Source organism: Girardinichthys multiradiatus, chromosome Y (assembly GCF_021462225.1).
Source record: "Girardinichthys multiradiatus isolate DD_20200921_A chromosome Y, DD_fGirMul_XY1, whole genome shotgun sequence".
In the NCBI taxonomy this organism is placed as follows: Eukaryota; Metazoa; Chordata; class Actinopteri; order Cyprinodontiformes; family Goodeidae; genus Girardinichthys; species Girardinichthys multiradiatus.
The window spans coordinates 41444583-41461600 of NC_061818.1; the positions used below are offsets into that span (position 1 = coordinate 41444583).

The 17018-nt window shown below is 41.8% G+C and overlaps 1 protein-coding gene across 2 annotated transcripts; it reads left to right on the forward strand.

Annotated features, from left to right (window-relative positions):
- Nucleotides 1–4963: 4963 nt before the first annotated feature.
- Nucleotides 4964–16176, forward strand: LOC124863684 (UBA-like domain-containing protein 2). Of its 2 annotated transcripts, none has more exons than XM_047358114.1 (3): nt 4964–5606; nt 12198–12251; nt 14104–16176. In XM_047358114.1, the coding sequence occupies exons 1-3, from the start codon at nt 5487–5489 to the stop codon at nt 14449–14451; spliced, it is 522 nt and encodes a 173-aa protein (XP_047214070.1). In that variant the 5' UTR covers nt 4964–5486; the 3' UTR covers nt 14452–16176. The 2 variants fall into 2 exon arrangements, with proteins under 2 accessions (XP_047214070.1, XP_047214072.1); XM_047358116.1 differs by lacking the exon at nt 4964–5606 and adding an exon at nt 10931–11521.
- The last annotated feature ends 842 nt before the right edge of the window (nt 16177–17018 follow it).

Sequence of the window (17018 nt, forward strand, 5' to 3'; positions counted from 1 at the left end):
CAGTTGTTCTAGAGATGTGTCTGCTGCTAGAACTCTGTGTGGCATTGACCTGTTCTCTAATCTGAGCTGCTGTTAACCTGCGATTTCTGAGGCTGGTGACTCGGATGAACTTATCGTCCGCAGCAGAGGTGACTCTTGGTCTTCCTTTCCTGGGGCGGTCCTCATGTGAGCCAGTTTCTTTGTAGCGCTTGATGGTTTTTGCGACTGCACTTGGGGACACTTTCAAAGTTTTCCCAATTGTTCGGACAGACTGAGCTTCATTTCTTAAAGTAATGATGGCCACTCGTTTTTCTTTACTTAGCTGCTTTTTTCTTGCCATAATACAAATTCTAACAGTCTATTCAGTAGGAATATCAGCTGTGTACTGTATCCACCTCCTGCACAACACAACTGATGGTCCCAACCCCATTTATAAGGCTTGAAATCCCACTTATTAAACCTGACAGGGCACACCTGTGAAGTGAAAACCATTTCAGGTGACTACCTCTTGAAGCTCATCAACAGAATACCAAGAGTGTGTGGAGCAGTAATCAAAGTAAAAGGTGACTACTTTGAAGAACCTAGAATATAAGACATATTTTCAGTTGTTTCACACTTTTTTGTTCAGTATATAATTCCACATGTGTTAATTCATAGTTTTGATGCCTTCAGTGAGAAACTACAATATTCATAGTCATGAAAATAAAGAAAACTCTTTGAATGAGAAGGTGTGTCCAAACTTTTGGTCTGTACTGTATGTTTCTGCTTTTCGTTTTAATTTTGTCAGGATCGGTCCTCCATAAAGAACCTGAAAGCTGCTGAGACACTGAGGCAAACACAGCAGTTCTCTGTGAGCAAACCATCCATCCATCCATCAATCCATCCATCCATCTATCATCCATCCATCATCCATCCATCCATCATCCATCCATCCATCATCCATCCATCCATCCATCAATCCATCCATCCATCCATCCATCAATCCATCCATCCATCTATCATCCATCCATCATCCATCCATCCATCATCCATCCATCCATCCATCAATCTATCCATCCATCCATCATCCATCCATCATCCATCCATCCATCATCCATCCATCCATCCATCATCCATCCATCATCCATCCATCCATCCATCCATCCATCATCCATTATCCATCCATCCATCCATCCATCATCCATCCATCCATCCATCCATCATCCATCCATCCATCATCCATCCATCCATCCATCATCCATCCATCATCCATCCATCCATCCATCATCCATCCATCTATCATCCATCCCTCCATTCGTCCATCCATCATCCATCCATCCATCCATCCATCATCCATCCATCCATCATCCATCCATCCATCATCCATCCATCCATCCATCCATCATCCATCCATCCATCATCCATCCATCCATCATCCATCCATCCATCCATCCATCATCCATTATCCATTCATCCATCCATCCATCATCCATCCATCCATCATCCATCCATCCATCATCCATCCATCCATCCATCCATCCATCATCCATCCATCCATCATCCATCATCCATCCATCCATCCATCCATCCATCATCCATCCATCCATCATCCATCCATCCATCCATCATCCATTATCCATCCATCCATCATCCATCCATCCATCCATCATCCATTATCCATTCATCCATCATCCATCCATCCATCATCCATCCATCCATCCATCATCCATCCATCCATCATCCATCCATCCATCCATCATCCATCCATCCATCCATCCATCCATCATCCATCCATCCATCATCCATCCATCCATCCATCATCCATCCATCCATCCATCCATCCATCATCCATCCATCCATCATCCATCCATCCATCCATCATCCATCCATCCATCCATCCATCCATCATCCATCCATCTTTGGAGCATTTATTTCCAAAAGACTACTGTCCAGACTTTCCAATTAAGCCTCAAAAGGAAAATAAATAAATAAATGTAGTTCTTTCCAACAACTCTTCTCCTGTTTGAATTAAAACTTGTTGGAGAGAAAAAATGCCGCTTCAGCAGCTTAATGCAGTTTAAACATTTTCTCTGTTTACTGTAGACCGTGTTCACATTAACTTAAGCTCAAGGCTGGACCCTGTATTTTGACTTGCAGAAGCTGTAAAATAATGCACTTTTCATTGGAGAGAAAGAGAAAGGCTGGACAAACAAAAAGCTTTGGCCCCAGAGGTCCTGTTAATGTGGCTCAGTGGCTTCCTGGGGCCCCATCATAAAGAAAACTGTAAAGCAATAAAAAGGTCCTGCTGATCTCTGCAGATCAAAACATCAGCGCTGCTCATCATCAGCCTCAGAGACATCTTTGACTTATGTTTGACTTCACTTTGCTGCTGATAAACTTCAAGACTGAGGAGAAATAAAGAAGTATTTATTACAGCTGCTTACTTCTAAAATAACATTAAATCTAGGTATGAAAGATATATGAGAAAATCAGGAAGGATATTCATGTTTCTTCCTCTGCAGAGTAGAATATCCTGAAACCATCCAAGGAACCTGGAAGAATCTCAGGACAGAAGCAGCTGGACAGCAGTGATCTCTGATCCCTCCATCCAGAACATCAATTCATAATCAGCATAGAGTAGCATTAGTTTGGAGAACCTTGGTTCAGCTCTACAATCTAGAGTTACCTTCATAGACTTTACTGAGCAGAAAAGAAGCCTGATATTGTCCTAAGAAGAGGAGTCAGGTTTTCTGGGATTGAACATCCCACAGTGGGAACATGGATTAGATGAATCAATTCTCCAGATGTTTGTTAGAACAGGAGCATCCAGCCTGGTCCCTGCAGCCAGGTTCTGTGAGGGTTGGAGGTTGTATCGTGGTATAGGCTTGGATCATTTACAGTTCTGCAATGCAGAAAAGTCCAGGAGAGATTCTAGAGCAACATCTGGTGCCTTCAGGATCACATCTCCTCCATGACAATGAAAAACCCCTGTAGAAACAGTATCTACTTACACCATTAATGCTTTGCCCCAATAACTCATTTTAAATGCGGTGTTTCTTTTGTTGCTTTAATGGTAATATTCTTATTAGTGGTTTTAGAAACAACATTTAACGGTAAAGAACTTGTTTCAAACTTTATTTACCATCTAGATTTTAGATGTAATTCTAACAATAGAACACATGAGGGCGCCACATATTTGGTGAAAGTGTAGGGTGAAGGTTTTTCCCTCTTGTAATAAATTATTTCTCTCATATTTCTAAGGTCTGAAAGAACCACAGAGGTTCTTTGGTCATTGTGATTGGAGCATGCATCTTCCCAAAGACCCACAATCTGCTGGATATGAACTTCTGGACCAAATCCGGACCGACAGAAACTTATTCTTGTTAGTGTTTGGAACTGACGTCTTTGTATGTGGAGATGAACTCACACCCACTTGTTCCAGATGCTGAGCTACTATGCACTGGTGGCAACGTGATCTGGAAGCATCCTCCTCTGCAGAGTCCTAAAGCTTCTTGGACCATCAATGACATCTTGAAGCTTCTTTTCTGCAACTGAACCTCTCATCTTCAAGTTCTTCATGATACAGAAGTTGGTGCTTCAGCTGTGATGTTCGCAGCAGCAGTTTCCTGCATATGATACACCCTGAATATCACAGGTAATATGAAACTAAAGTAACATTTATTTACTAAATCTATTTATTTATTTTTAAATTAATTACATGAATCCAGGATTTTATGATGAACCTGGTCTTGACTAAATATCTTAATATAAATATGTTTATTAATGAAGGATGTGTTAGAATTATCGTCAATTTAAAGTTTATAAGGTTTAAAAACATAAGCTATGCAAAAAAAAAAAAAAAGAATAAAAATGAAAAGAAATGGATCCATAAAGCAACAACAGAAAGGATTTAAATGACATGGATTCACACCTTTACTTGTCAGGAGAGTCCTGAGCCTCCTCCCTCCAACAATACATTATAAATGTCTTCCTGCTTTGTTTCCTAACCCTTTACCTGCAGCACAGCTGAATAATTCAGATTGTGAGCTGGACAGGCTGCAGCCAGAGCTGCTCTCACATGATAAGAAGATTAGTATTGTTCCATCAGAAAAAGTAAAGACCAGGATCTCGAGTTTCACCGCCTACTTCAGAAAACCAGAAACCCTGAAATCAGATGCTGCTCCCTGCTTCTCCAGGTACTGTCCTGTAATTACCCTTCAGATGGAATCCATGATCCAGCAAAAACGGGATCAAACATCTCATCAGTAAAGAGCATGCACAGCTCCTTGCATACTCATTCCTCCCCTGGAAAAGATGTGTCTAAAGCCTCAAAATGAACTAATGTTTTACTGCAGGGGTTCGGTTATTCAGTCAGGAAAAATCCTATGCCAGCAAGACAACACTCCATCTTTTCTTCTAACATTTTCTAAGCTTTAAAAAATAATAATAATTATCACATTTCCTCAATCTGCTTCATTCTCCTACAACTCTCCAATTATTTGGTGTTATTTCAACTTTTAACTTTATGTTATCTCTTTGTTTTTCTTCTCCAAAACTATTAAGGACCACCATGGCTGGAGCAGGTCAAACTGAAAGCTGTGGTGGTGGTTTGAAATTATGGAAGCCCTTCATGGCCTTCGACCTGTTTCTGATGTTACCAAAGAACAAGTTTATCCTGACATTGCTCGTTTGTAGATGGAGTCTGATGTTTATGTTACTTGGTCCAACAGTGAGTTTTATGGATGTTTTTACCTGATTTTCCATCTTCCTGTGTGGTAGAAGATGAACTCAGGTTCCAGCCTTCTGTGTTTAAGATCTAGTTGGTTTAAACTTGAAGCCAGAAGCTGTTTTCTTGCAGCCATTTCCTGACTTACTTAAATGAATGTTCTTTTGTCTTTCCCATTTTAAAACATGGCTAAGAGAAACGTCTCTCTGTGTCACGTCATATTTATACACCAGGCAAACAGGAAGTCATAGATTATTAAAAACAAACAATAAAAACGCTTCGGTTATATTTATTCAGTATAAAACTATTCTATCACATTTTTTCATCTCTAAATAAACTGAAATTAAAGGCTGGATCTTGGATCAGTGGGTGTATTATTTTCCTTTTACTTGCATTGCGTTCATGAAGTTGCCAGACAAAGCAGCCAATCAGCTCAATGATTTTATCCAACCGACCACATTACGTCAGTTTAACGGACTGAATCCGGCACCTTGTGTTGTTACACCGGGTAACCGAACCGGACACGAGGCGGTTGTTGAGTCGCATTAACTTCTGCGACTCCGCTCACCAATCTTGTCCCGTTGTAATAAATGGAGCCACACAGCATTCAATCGCTTCACCCTGATAGCCAATCAGCGCCTCTCTCTTGCAGTTTACTTGTGGTCCTGTCCAATCAGCAGCTGGCAGCTCTTTGTTGTTGTTGGTGCTCAGGGCTGCGGCAGGACACGGACAGGCGCTGCGGTTTATCCCGAACACAGTTGGTTTCTTCCCAGTTTTGGGTTCCTGACAGTCGGAAGCTGCCATGTCGGTGAACATGGAGGAACTGAGGCACCAGGTCATGATCAACCAGTTTGTTTTGACGGCGGGCTGCGCCGCCGACCAGGCGAAGCAGCTGCTGCAGGCGGCCCACTGGCAGTTCGAGGTGAGTCCGACTACCGGAGGCTTTAATCCCGCTTCCTGCTGCCAGGTTTACCGTGAGTGTGTGTTCAGTGTGAGCTGGACCGATGGATGTGATTAACAATGGAGCTGATCCGTCCTGCTGTTTCCGTCCGGGCCACGCCGGTCCTCATGCGGTGAGAGGACGCGGTGTTCCCTCCAATGGCTGCCTTTGTTTACATTCTCCCAGCGAGTCATTCCAGGTTGGATGATCCGAGATATCTAGAAATAACTATGTTCTCTGACCTCCTGGTCCGTCTGATAACAAGTTCATCCTGGAGATCTTCACAGCGTTTTCTGTCCAGTTAAACCGAAACTTCAAACTGTTTCCTGCGAAGAACAGTTTCAGTCCTGCTTTCTAATGAACAGTTCACTGACTCCTTTCTAATGAACAGTTCACTGACTCCTTTCTAATGAACAGTTCACTGACTCCTTTCTAATGAACAGTTCACTGACTCCTTTCTAATGAACAGTTCACTGACTCCTTTCTAATGAACAGTTCACTGACTCCTTTCTAATGAACAGTTCAGTGACTCCTTTCTAATGAACAGTTCACTGACTGCTTTCTAATGAACAGTTCACTGACTCCTTTCTAATGAACAGTTCACTGACTCCTTTCTAATGAACAGTTCACTGACTCCTTTCTAATGAACAGTTCAGTGACTCCTTTCTAATGAACAGTTCACTGACTCCTTTCTAATGAACAGTTCACTGACTCCTTTCTAATGAACAGTTCACTGACTCCTTTCTAATGAACAGTTTACTGACCCCTTTCTAATGAACAGTTCACTGACTCCTTTCTAATGAACAGTTCACTGACTCCTTTCTAATGAACAGTTCACTGACTCCTTTCTAATGAACAGTTCACTGACTCCTTCCTAATGAACAGTTCACTGACTGCTTTCTAATGAACAGTTCACTGACTTCTTTCTAATGAACAGTTCACTGACTCCTTTCTAATGAACAGTTCACTGACTCCTTTCTAATGAACAGTTCACTGACTCCTTCCTAATGAACAGTTCACTGACTGCTTTCTAATGAACAGTTCACTGACTCCTTTCTAATGAACAGTTCACTGACTCCTTTCTAATGAACAGTTCACTGACTCCTTTCTAATGAACAGTTCACTGACTCCTTTCTACTGAACAGTTTACTGACCCCTTTCTAATGAACAGTTCACTGACTCCTTTCTAATGAACAGTTCACTGACTCCTTTCTAATGAACAGTTCACTGACTCCTTTCTAATGAACAGTTCACTGACTCCTTTCTAATGAACAGTTCACTGACTCCTTTCTAATGAACAGTTCACTGACTCATTTCTAATGAACAGTTCACTGACTCCTTTCTACTGAACAGTTTACTGACCCCTTTCTAATGAACAGTTCACTGACTGCGTTCTAATGAACAGTTCACTGACCCCTTTCTAATGAACAGTTCACTGACTCCTTTCTAATGAACAGTTCACTGACTGCTTTCTAATGAACAGTTCACTGACTCCTTTCTAATGAACAGTTCACTGACTCCTTTCTAATGAACAGTTCACTGACTGCTTTCTAATGAACAGTTCACTGACTGCTTTCTAATGAACAGTTCACTGACTCCTTTCTAATGAACAGTTCACTGACTCCTTTCTAATGAACAGTTCAGTGACTCCTTTCTAATGAACAGTTCACTGACTCCTTTCTAATGAACAGTTCAGTGACTCCTTTCTAATGAACAGTTCACTGACTGCTTTCTAATGAACAGTTCACTGACTCCTTTCTAATGAACAGTTCACTGACTGCTTTCTAATGAACAGTTCACTGACTGCTTTCTAATGAACAGTTCACTGACTGCTTTCTAATAAACAGTTCACTGACTGCTTTCTAATGAACAGTTCACTGACTGCTTTCTAATAAACAGTTCACTGACTCCTTTCTAATGAACAGTTCACTGACTGCGTTCTAATGAACAGTTCACTGACTCCTTTCTAATGAACAGTTCACTGACTCCTTTCTAATGAACAGTTCACTGACTCATTTCTAATGAACAGTTCACTGACTCCTTTCTACTGAACAGTTTACTGACCCCTTTCTAATGAACAGTTCACTGACTGCTTTCTAATAAACAGTTCACTGATTCCTTTCTAATGAACAGTTCACTGACTCCTTTCTAATGAACAGTTCACTGACTCCTTTCTAATGAACAGTTCACTGACTCCTTTCTAATGAACAGTTCACTGACTCCTTTCTACTGAACAGTTTACTGACCCCTTTCTAATGAACAGTTCACTGACTGCGTTCTAATGAACAGTTCACTGACTCCTTTCTAATGAACAGTTCACTGACTCCTTTCTAATGAACAGTTCACTGACTCCTTTCTAATGAACAGTTCACTGACTCCTTTCTACTGAACAGTTACTGACCCCTTTCTAATGAACAGTTCACTGACTGCGTTCTAATGAACAGTTCACTGACTCCTTTCTAATGAACAGTTCACTGACTCCTTTCTAATGAACAGTTCACTGACTCCTTTCTAATGAACAGTTCACTGACTCATTTCTAATGAACAGTTCACTGACTGCTTTCTAATAAACAGTTCACTGACTCCTTTCTAATGAACAGTTCACTGACTGCGTTCTAATGAACAGTTCACTGACTCCTTTCTAATGAACAGTTCACTGACTCCTTTCTAATGAACAGTTCACTGACTCCTTTCTAATGAACAGTTCACTGACTCCTTTCTACTGAACAGTTTACTGACCCCTTTCTAATGAACAGTTCACTGACTGCGTTCTAATGAACAGTTCACTGACTCCTTTCTAATGAACAGTTCACTGACTCCTTTCTAATGAACAGTTCACTGACTCCTTTCTAATGAACAGTTCAGTGACTCCTTTCTAATGAACAGTTCACTGACTCCTTTCTAATGAACAGTTCACTGACTGCGTTCTAATGAAAAGTTCACTGACTCCTTTCTAATGAACAGTTCACTGACTGCTTTCTAATGAACAGTTCACTGACTGCGTTCTAATGAACAGTTTACTGACTCCTTTCTAATGAACAGTTCACTGACTCCTTTCTAATGAACAGTTCACTGACTGCGTTCTAATGAACAGTTCACTGACTCCTTTCTAATGAACAGTTCACTGACTCCTTTCTAATGAACAGTTCACTGACTGTGTTCTAATGAACAGTTCACTGACTGCGTTCTAATGAACAGTTCACTGACTCCTTTCTAATGAACAGTTCACTGACTCCTTTCTAATGAACAGTTCACTGACTCCTTTCTAATGAACAGTTCACTGACTGCTTCCTAATGAACAGTTCACTGACTCCTTTCTAATGAACAGTTCAGTGACTCCTTTCTAATGAACAGTTCACTGATTCCTTTCTAATGAACAGTTCAGTGACTCCTTTCTAATGAACAGTTCACTGACTGCTTTCTAATGAACAGTTCACTGACTGCGTTCAGATCAGATTCTGTTCAAAGGAACAGTTCAGTTCATTGTGTTCTCTACTTGGGTCCATCTGATCTTTTCTTCCTGAATCCCATTAGGTCCAGTCTTCATCATAGAAAACCAAACCGACAGTTCTTCTTAAATCCTGAGGCCTTCAGCTTTAGGTCTTCAACTTTCTAGCTTTTGTCTGTTTTCTCATCTCATGTATGCAAACTGGAATAATTTCAGGAATTATCACCTGAGCTGGGGCTGCTGGAAAGTTGACAGAAATGCTGGTTCTAATCAATAAAAGGCAAGCAGTGTTTGGAGTTTTCAGAGTTTGGTTCTTCTCAGCTGACCTGAAACTTGGAAGCCACTGAGCTAAATAATTTCAACAATCCTCAGACTCTCCTCCAAGCATCTGGATGAAGAGATCTTTTTGTTCCTGAATAAATGCAGCCTCCTTGTTAGTGTAGCAGCCAGACCCGTTTCATTCCCGGTGGTTCTGTAGTTTCCATGTTTTGAATCATTCAGGATCTTCAGGAAAGCTTTTCTCTGGCTCCTTCAGGTGACTTTGTTGAACATCTGACAAAGCTGAAGGATCTTTGACTCCCAGATGGTTCCTGGCAGGACACGCCTCCTCAAGTTCATTTATTCATTCATTCATTCATTTATTCATTCATTCATTTATTCATTCATTCATTTATTCATTCATTCATTTATTCATTCATTTATTCATTCATTCATTTATTCATTCATTTATTCATTCATTTATTCATTCATTTATTCATTCATTCATTCATTTATTCATTCATTCATTTATTCATTCATTTATTCATTTATTCATTCATTCATTCATTCATTTATTCATTCATTCATTCATTTATTCATTCATTCATTCATTAATTTATTCATTCATTCATTCATTCATTTATTCATTCATTCATTTATTCATTCATTTATTCATTCATTTATTCATTCATTCATTCATTTATTCATTCATTCATTCATTCATTCATTTATTCATTCATTCATTCATTCATTCATTCATTTATTCATTCATTTATTCATTCATTCATTCATTTATTCATTCATTCATTCATTTATTCATTCATTCATTCATTTATTCATTCATTCATTTATTCATTCATTCATTCATTCATTCATTCATTCATTTATTCATTTATTCATTCATTCATTCATATAGCCCTTTCAAACACCCAGCAGACTGCCAAAGTGCTTTACTGTAAAAAATAATTAAGGAACAGATAAAAAAAAAGTAAAAGTTAGAAATCTGGAATAAAATGTCACTGAGTATTAAAAGCCTCGCTGATTAAAAAGTTCGGACTGAAAAGGCCCGGGTCAGCGACGGGGTTAGATCCAGAGGGAGCTGGTCCCAGAGTCTAGCTGCTGCGACTGAGAAGGCTTGGTCTCCTCAGTGTTTATATTTAGTTCTCAGAACATTCAAGAAGAACCAGGACGGAGAGCTCAGGGATCTACCAGACACACAGACGGAAAGCAGCCAGGACAGGCCGGATGAACCAGGGGTGACGTGCTCGCACCTGGAGGTGTCGGTTAGAAGACGTGCAGCTGCGTTTGGACCAACCGAAGTCTGTTGAGGGATGACTGAGAGACATGAAGAACGTTGCAGTAATCAGTTGTTGGGCTGATAAAAGCAGGTTTAGTCTCAAGATCAACACGGTATGAAAAAGGCTGAACTTCAGCCAGAAGATGAAGATGAAGAAGGCTCCACCTGATTTAAAATCAATTCAATTCAGTTTTGTTTAAATAGCTCCAATTCACAACATGTCGTCTCAAGGTTCTTCACAACAGTCAGGTTCATACATTCCTATTAATCGTAATCATTGAACAGTTCAGTCAGATTCAGTTATTTATTCAAATTGGATAAAAAGTTTTTCTATCTAAGGAAACCCAGCAGATTGCATCCAGTCAGTGACTTGCAGCATTCACTCCTCCTGGATCCTTGTCGCTACTTCTAAAGTTCAAGAAGAACCTGGCGTTGGTGATGGCGTTCTCACCAACCCAGATGTTTTAGATGAAGTGCTACTGGATCAGAAGTATCTCCATGACTTTAATGTTCAGCTGAGCAGAGGTTCCTGCTGATTAGATGTTTTATCTCCCGTGTGACTGAAGAAGAATCGACAGCTGGGCTGAAAGTTTGGACCAGGAAGCAGCAGGTTTTCTGTTGTGCTTCCCTGTCAGTTAATGTTTCATCAGCGCTGAGCCCAGGAACTTCCTCCTTCCACAGACGCTCAGGAACATTTTGTTTTGTCGGCACAGAGGACGTTGCTGAGTGACGCATGGCCCAAATCTGACAAAGACACCCAGAAAGAGCGGGGCGGGGTGAATGAAGGTTCGGTTAAATTAGGCCCCCTGATGATTTATCTGAACCTCTGGACCTCTTCTTTCTTTAGCCATCACCAAGCTTCTGGATATGGGACCACTCTTCTCAGCAGAACCGGTGCGGTTCAGTAAATGGGTCCATTTTCTGCAGACGCATTCAAATTATTCCAGAAATCCGTAAGGCTGAGGTGTTGGGAGGACCATTCTAAAACTTCATGTCAGCTTCTTCGTCCATGAAAACCAGTTTAGATGTTTGAATCTTTAACTGGTTCCAAGTTTCAAACATCTGCTGTTTATCTGAGCTGAAGTTGAAAAACCTAGAGGTGGTCCTCCTCCTTAGAATTAAACTGAGTTGATGCTGAAGATGGAAGTCCATCCCTGGTGAGAAGCATCTGAGCTGTATCTCAGAATGATGGATGTCTGAACGTTCAGTTCCTCAGGAATGTTTTCCATGTTTCTTTGGGATCAGCTGAGGTTACTGTTTATCAGTTTCTGAGGTCAGGAGGAGGTCAGCATCTGTTCCTAACAGCCTCTGTGTTCCTCAGAGGATCGGATCATGGAACACAGCTCAGAACCGACTTGAAAAAGAACTCATAAGATGATAAATGCTGATAAAATGTCTGATGTTCTTGTTTCATGCAATCTTCGCTGATCCTCAGACATGGTTTAAACCGCCCGTGTCCTGGTGCTGATGGTGACCACGGAGCGGGTTCAGTTTGGGTCAGAATGATTCTGGCCGTCCATGTTGAGGAGGTGAGAACATTAACACTGCTCCTCTCCGTCTCTGTCTGCAGACGGCTCTGAGCTCCTTCTTCCAGGAGGCCAACATTCCCAGTCACCACCAGATGGTAAGTTGCTTTTACTCCTCTTCAGAACCGAAACAAATCCATTCGGATCATATTGGTCAGCGGATCACTATGTTATGTGCAGAACATTTCCACACACAGACATCAAGATAAGGGTCGAGCCCGCAGAAACCTATACAGAACAATGTGGGTTCTGTTAGGAATCAGTGCTGCTGATGGCATGTTTAATCCATTAGTTCCTTGTCGAGTCGGGTTGGGTCGAGTCGGGTGGGCTTGACCCTTTTAGAGCCTCAGTCTTGTCTTCAGACAGTTTTTGCTGCTCTGCTCCTTGTGGAGAAACATGTAGAACAAGCTGATGTTAGCTGGTTAGTCAGGCTGTCTGCTGCTGCCTCCCAGCTGTAGTCTGAATGCGTTACGTTAATGAAGCTGATCTCTTCTTGTTGATTTCCATCTGTGATTGTTCAGTTCTTTTGTTGTGAACCGGGTCATGTTCAGCCTCAGCTGTGTTGGTAGAACAACATTTAAAATGTTGCAGAACCGGTTCTCCGTGAGGGTCATACTGCTGCACGCTTCATGCAGAACAGGAGCTGCTCTCTGAAGAACATGTCTGACTGCTCTGAAGATGACAAAGAATTAAATCAGGTTGTTTCAGTGAAGTTTTTCCTTCTCTCTAATTTTCCCATTGTTTCTCTCTGTGTTTTTCTTTCTCTGAGATCACTGCTGTCCAGCTGAAGCTGATATTCTTCCAGATTCTTTAGCAGGTTTCAGGATGTTCTGCTCTGCAGAGGGGGAACCATGAAGATCCTTCCCGTTGTTCTCTCTCTCTGCATTTCTCTTCAGTTTAATGATTTTTCTGACTAAGCGGAGACCCTCTGAACATCTTTGATCCTCTGATTCTTTCATGGAGACCACTGTAGGACCAGGTCAGGGTCACAGCTGGTGCGGATGGACATAAACATAAGAGATGCCGCTTTTGATAGAAAACAGGACATCTCCAGCTCCACCTTCTCTGCAGTTTGGTTTATGATCCCGTGAAGTGGAACATTTCAGAGTGGATGAACTTCTTCCTGCTGGAAGTCTGATGTTCCAGCAGATCTTATCTTTGTTGAACTCAGAGGTTTGAAAACCTCATGGTGGCCATGTTTGTTCATTGGTCTTCATGCTGACCTTTGCTCAGCAGGTGCTTCATCGTCCACAAACAGGATGTTCTCACACAGTAACACATTCCCTCTCTGCCGGTTTTCTGATGATGATGATGATTGGATAGATAATCCTGCAAACACGAGGAAGAGTCTGCAACCAAAGAGTGTGACATCATCTAAATAAAACAACATAGAATGCGCTCTTTAACCTTTATTTATTAGTCTGATTTTTTTTATACATAGACATAAGATGCAGAACAGCTGCTGTCTTCAGTCTATGAAACCTTCTGGTCTCCAGGAGGATCACATGTCTAACAAGGTGATATTAGCTGGCTAATTAGTCAGACCATCTGCTCCGGTGGAGTCTGCAGTCAGCTGTTTAACGGACATGCTGCTCTGAGCTTTAAAAACGCATTCGACGCATACGAGAGATAGGTGGCGCTCCTTTAGTTCCCTCACCAAGACTGTCTGTGTCCAGAAATGAATACTAGTGTAGTTTTCTGCCAGCTGACAGGCAATGCAGAGCTGGAGAAAACTAAACTGGAGTTAATGGGGGGACGGAACATTTTCATGGTTTCTGAAACCAGAACTTTTGTGATTCTGGAAAGCAGTTCAGGCACCGGTGTGACCCGCAGCTTACTGCTGCGTGTCTCTCTCTGCTGCTGCAGCTTCTTCTTCTTACTGCAGGTTGTAAATCAGAAGCTTTGATATCATCTCAAACTGATGTTTCTGATTTTGGTTTCCTCCCACAGACGTGTACCCCCAGAAACACTCCGGCCACGCCGCCCAACTTCCCCGACGCCATCACCATGTTCTCCAAGCTGCGGGCGTCAGAGTGCGGCCCCGGAGCCACCGGCCCCCCCCATGTGTCCGTGGCCTGCTCCCCTCCGGCCTCCTCTTCCTCCTCGGGCTTCTCCTCCTTCTGGGCCTCATCTCCTCCCAGCCACCAGCCGGCCTGGCTGCCCCCGTCCTCCCCCAAGGGTCACCACACGCACCACCACTTCCACCACCTTCAACAGGCTCCAATGTGGCCCCCCGTCTCCCAACCCAGCAGTTCCCAGCAGCCAGCCGTCATGTCAGCACTCCACAGCCAGAGATGAGACCCGCGGGCCGGGCTGGACCAGGTGATTGGGATGGGGAGGGGACAGGGGGTGTTACTGAATAATCCGGACATGGACAGCGCTGAATGGAAAACGAGCAGCTCAAATTTATGTAACATGTGGCCGGGTTGTGAGGATTCTGACCGGCCACTGGACTCTGAGCCCAAGAGAAACCAGAACCCAACAGAGCACTTCCTGAGGATCAGAGCCATGTGGTCTGTTGCTTTTCTTCTGAAACTTTGATGTTTATGTCCGAAGTTCTGGAACAGGAAATCAGCAGGAACCAACAGATGGAGACAGGAAGTAGGACTGAAGGTCTCTGAGGATCAGCTGGAGCTTCATCTTCTCCTCCAGCCAGAACCAGGGAAACTGAACTCCAGCTGGGCATTTCCTGGAGCAAGGTTTTCCTCAAACATCTGAAAGGAAAATGACTCCGTTTGAAATCCAAAGAGTTCACAATTAATCTGATTTATCTCAAGAATTATATTATTTTTGTATCTGATTTAAAATTGCTCAACTTTAAAATCATTAAAAACTGTTTTTTACAGAAGTTAGGAAAACACTATTCTTTTTCTTTAGTGGACTTTACAGAACCAAATCCAATTTAACTGGACTGATGGAAACTTTTCTGATCACAGAACCTTGAATGAGCTGTAATTGGACCTGCCTGTTGGGACTGATTATTAAATCCTGGATCCAACTGTGGTCCGAGGCACGTGGCACTAATTCAACACAGATGGAAACAGTTTGCATCCAGATGTTTAGGGGAACCATGATGTGGGAAACACGTCTCCAGATCCTGAATGAAGACACGTCTCATTAAACTGATGAGATCAAATGTGAGAAAATCGGATCTGTGGAGAAGAAATAGCTCAAACTAAGACCATCATCGGCTGGAGATCCGGACGCGTTGCTGTTTGCAGGATGATGTTTCTTCTCGTCCTTTCAGACACTGAACCGCTCCTACCTCTGCATGTCTAAATGCAGCCCTGAATGTTTCCCTGCTGCACACACACACACACACACACACACACACACACACACACACACACACACACCTTTCCTCCTCAGACAATCAGCTGATTTCTGTTGTTTCCGTTTCATCGTCCTGGTTTGCTTGATTTTCACTTCTGGCACAAATGAGAACCAGAATCTCAAACCGAACTCCTCTCTGAACGTTGGGAATCTGCTCACCTTCTGATTTGAGGCTAAATTCATAAAGCAAAGGTTTAGATTCAAAAACAACTAAAAAAGTATTTTCTTTGGTTACTTTAAATGTCATCAAGTCACAGATATTTAGTTCAAACAATCTACTGCTGAAACGAGAAAGAAAAGTGGAATGGTCCTTTAAATGTGTGAAACCGGGCTGTTGGGTTCTACGGGTCAGTAAATGTTTCTGACTTTAACCAGCTGAGCTCTCAGTCCGCAAGGTGAATATTTTGTGTTTTTAGTTCCATCTAAACAAGTCGGGGCAGAACACCTGAACGCCCTCCTGCTTCTGATGACAGGACCTTGTTGTTGCCATGGAGACTCGGCTGCAGGTTTGTGTCGAATTCCCAGCCGGATCTTTTCCGAACAGTGAGAAGTTTACAGACCGGGAACATTTACCTCTGATTTAAGAGTCCTTTTAGTTTTTTACTTTGGATCACAGCTCATCTGAGTCTTCTGAGACTTGGATTGTTGGAGTTTGTATTTATATGTCAAATAAAAGCTGTTCTGACCTGATCTGCTCTGCTGCTTGTTTGGGTTTTTAACTATAAAGATGTTCTGTCAAGCTGCTGAGGAAGGATGTGGTTAGGTTGGGTGTCAAACAAAACTCGTTTTCCTCAGTTAAACCGAGAAACTGATGTGAGAGCAAACTCTCCAGAATATTTTCAAGCAGTGACCACATGCCAGACGTTGCATAGAAATGGTGAATGAATCAGGAAAGGATCACAGCACATAAACGCTCGTTACGGCGTTTGGACCTCAGCTGCACTCCAACAATGCATGTTTGGTGAGGACATGCTCTGCACCTCCTGAGTGTCTTATCTGAGCTACGCATCCTGTTGGCGGACACGGGATTGGTGTAAAACAGACTATATAAGTATGCAGTAAACCATATAGATCATTCTCCAAGATTTACACTTTGTTGGGATTATGATTATTGATTAATTAATATTTATCAAGAATTATAATTAAAAATCTAAATTTGAGAAAATTAATTTCTTAACCAAAAATCCTTATTTATGAATCAAAACCAGAGATGTCCTCTGGTTTTGTAATTGTGGCTCAAAGCCTTTGATAATTATTAAATTCTCAGTAATAATTGATAACTATTACTAGATGTCACTGTTTAATCAACCGTTTCATTGAAACGTGGGGAACTTTGACCTTATTTTGACTCTTGCTCAAAATAAACACAAACGCTTTCTCTTTATCGACGTGAATATTTATTAAATCAACAGGCCTGATACACCTCGCTCTTCGATTCAATAATCTTCACCTAATCCAACATGCAAAGTTCTACTAACAAGGGTAAAATATCGAACTAAACAAAATAAAACAGCATTGAGTGTGGATGAAAT

What these genes read in the sequence shown, in the direction of transcription:
- LOC124863684 (XM_047358114.1), top strand. Translation starts at nt 5,487, where the DNA reads ATGTCGGTGAACATGGAGGAACTGAGGCACCAGGTCATGATCAACCAG. An exon ending in CGGCCCACTGGCAGTTCGAG is followed by an intron (nt 5,607 to 12,197) that starts GTGAGTCCGACT and finishes CTCTGTCTGCAG; the next exon opens with ACGGCTCTGAGCTCCTTCTT. An exon ending in TTCCCAGTCACCACCAGATG is followed by an intron (nt 12,252 to 14,103) that starts GTAAGTTGCTTT and finishes TTCCTCCCACAG; the next exon opens with ACGTGTACCCCCAGAAACAC.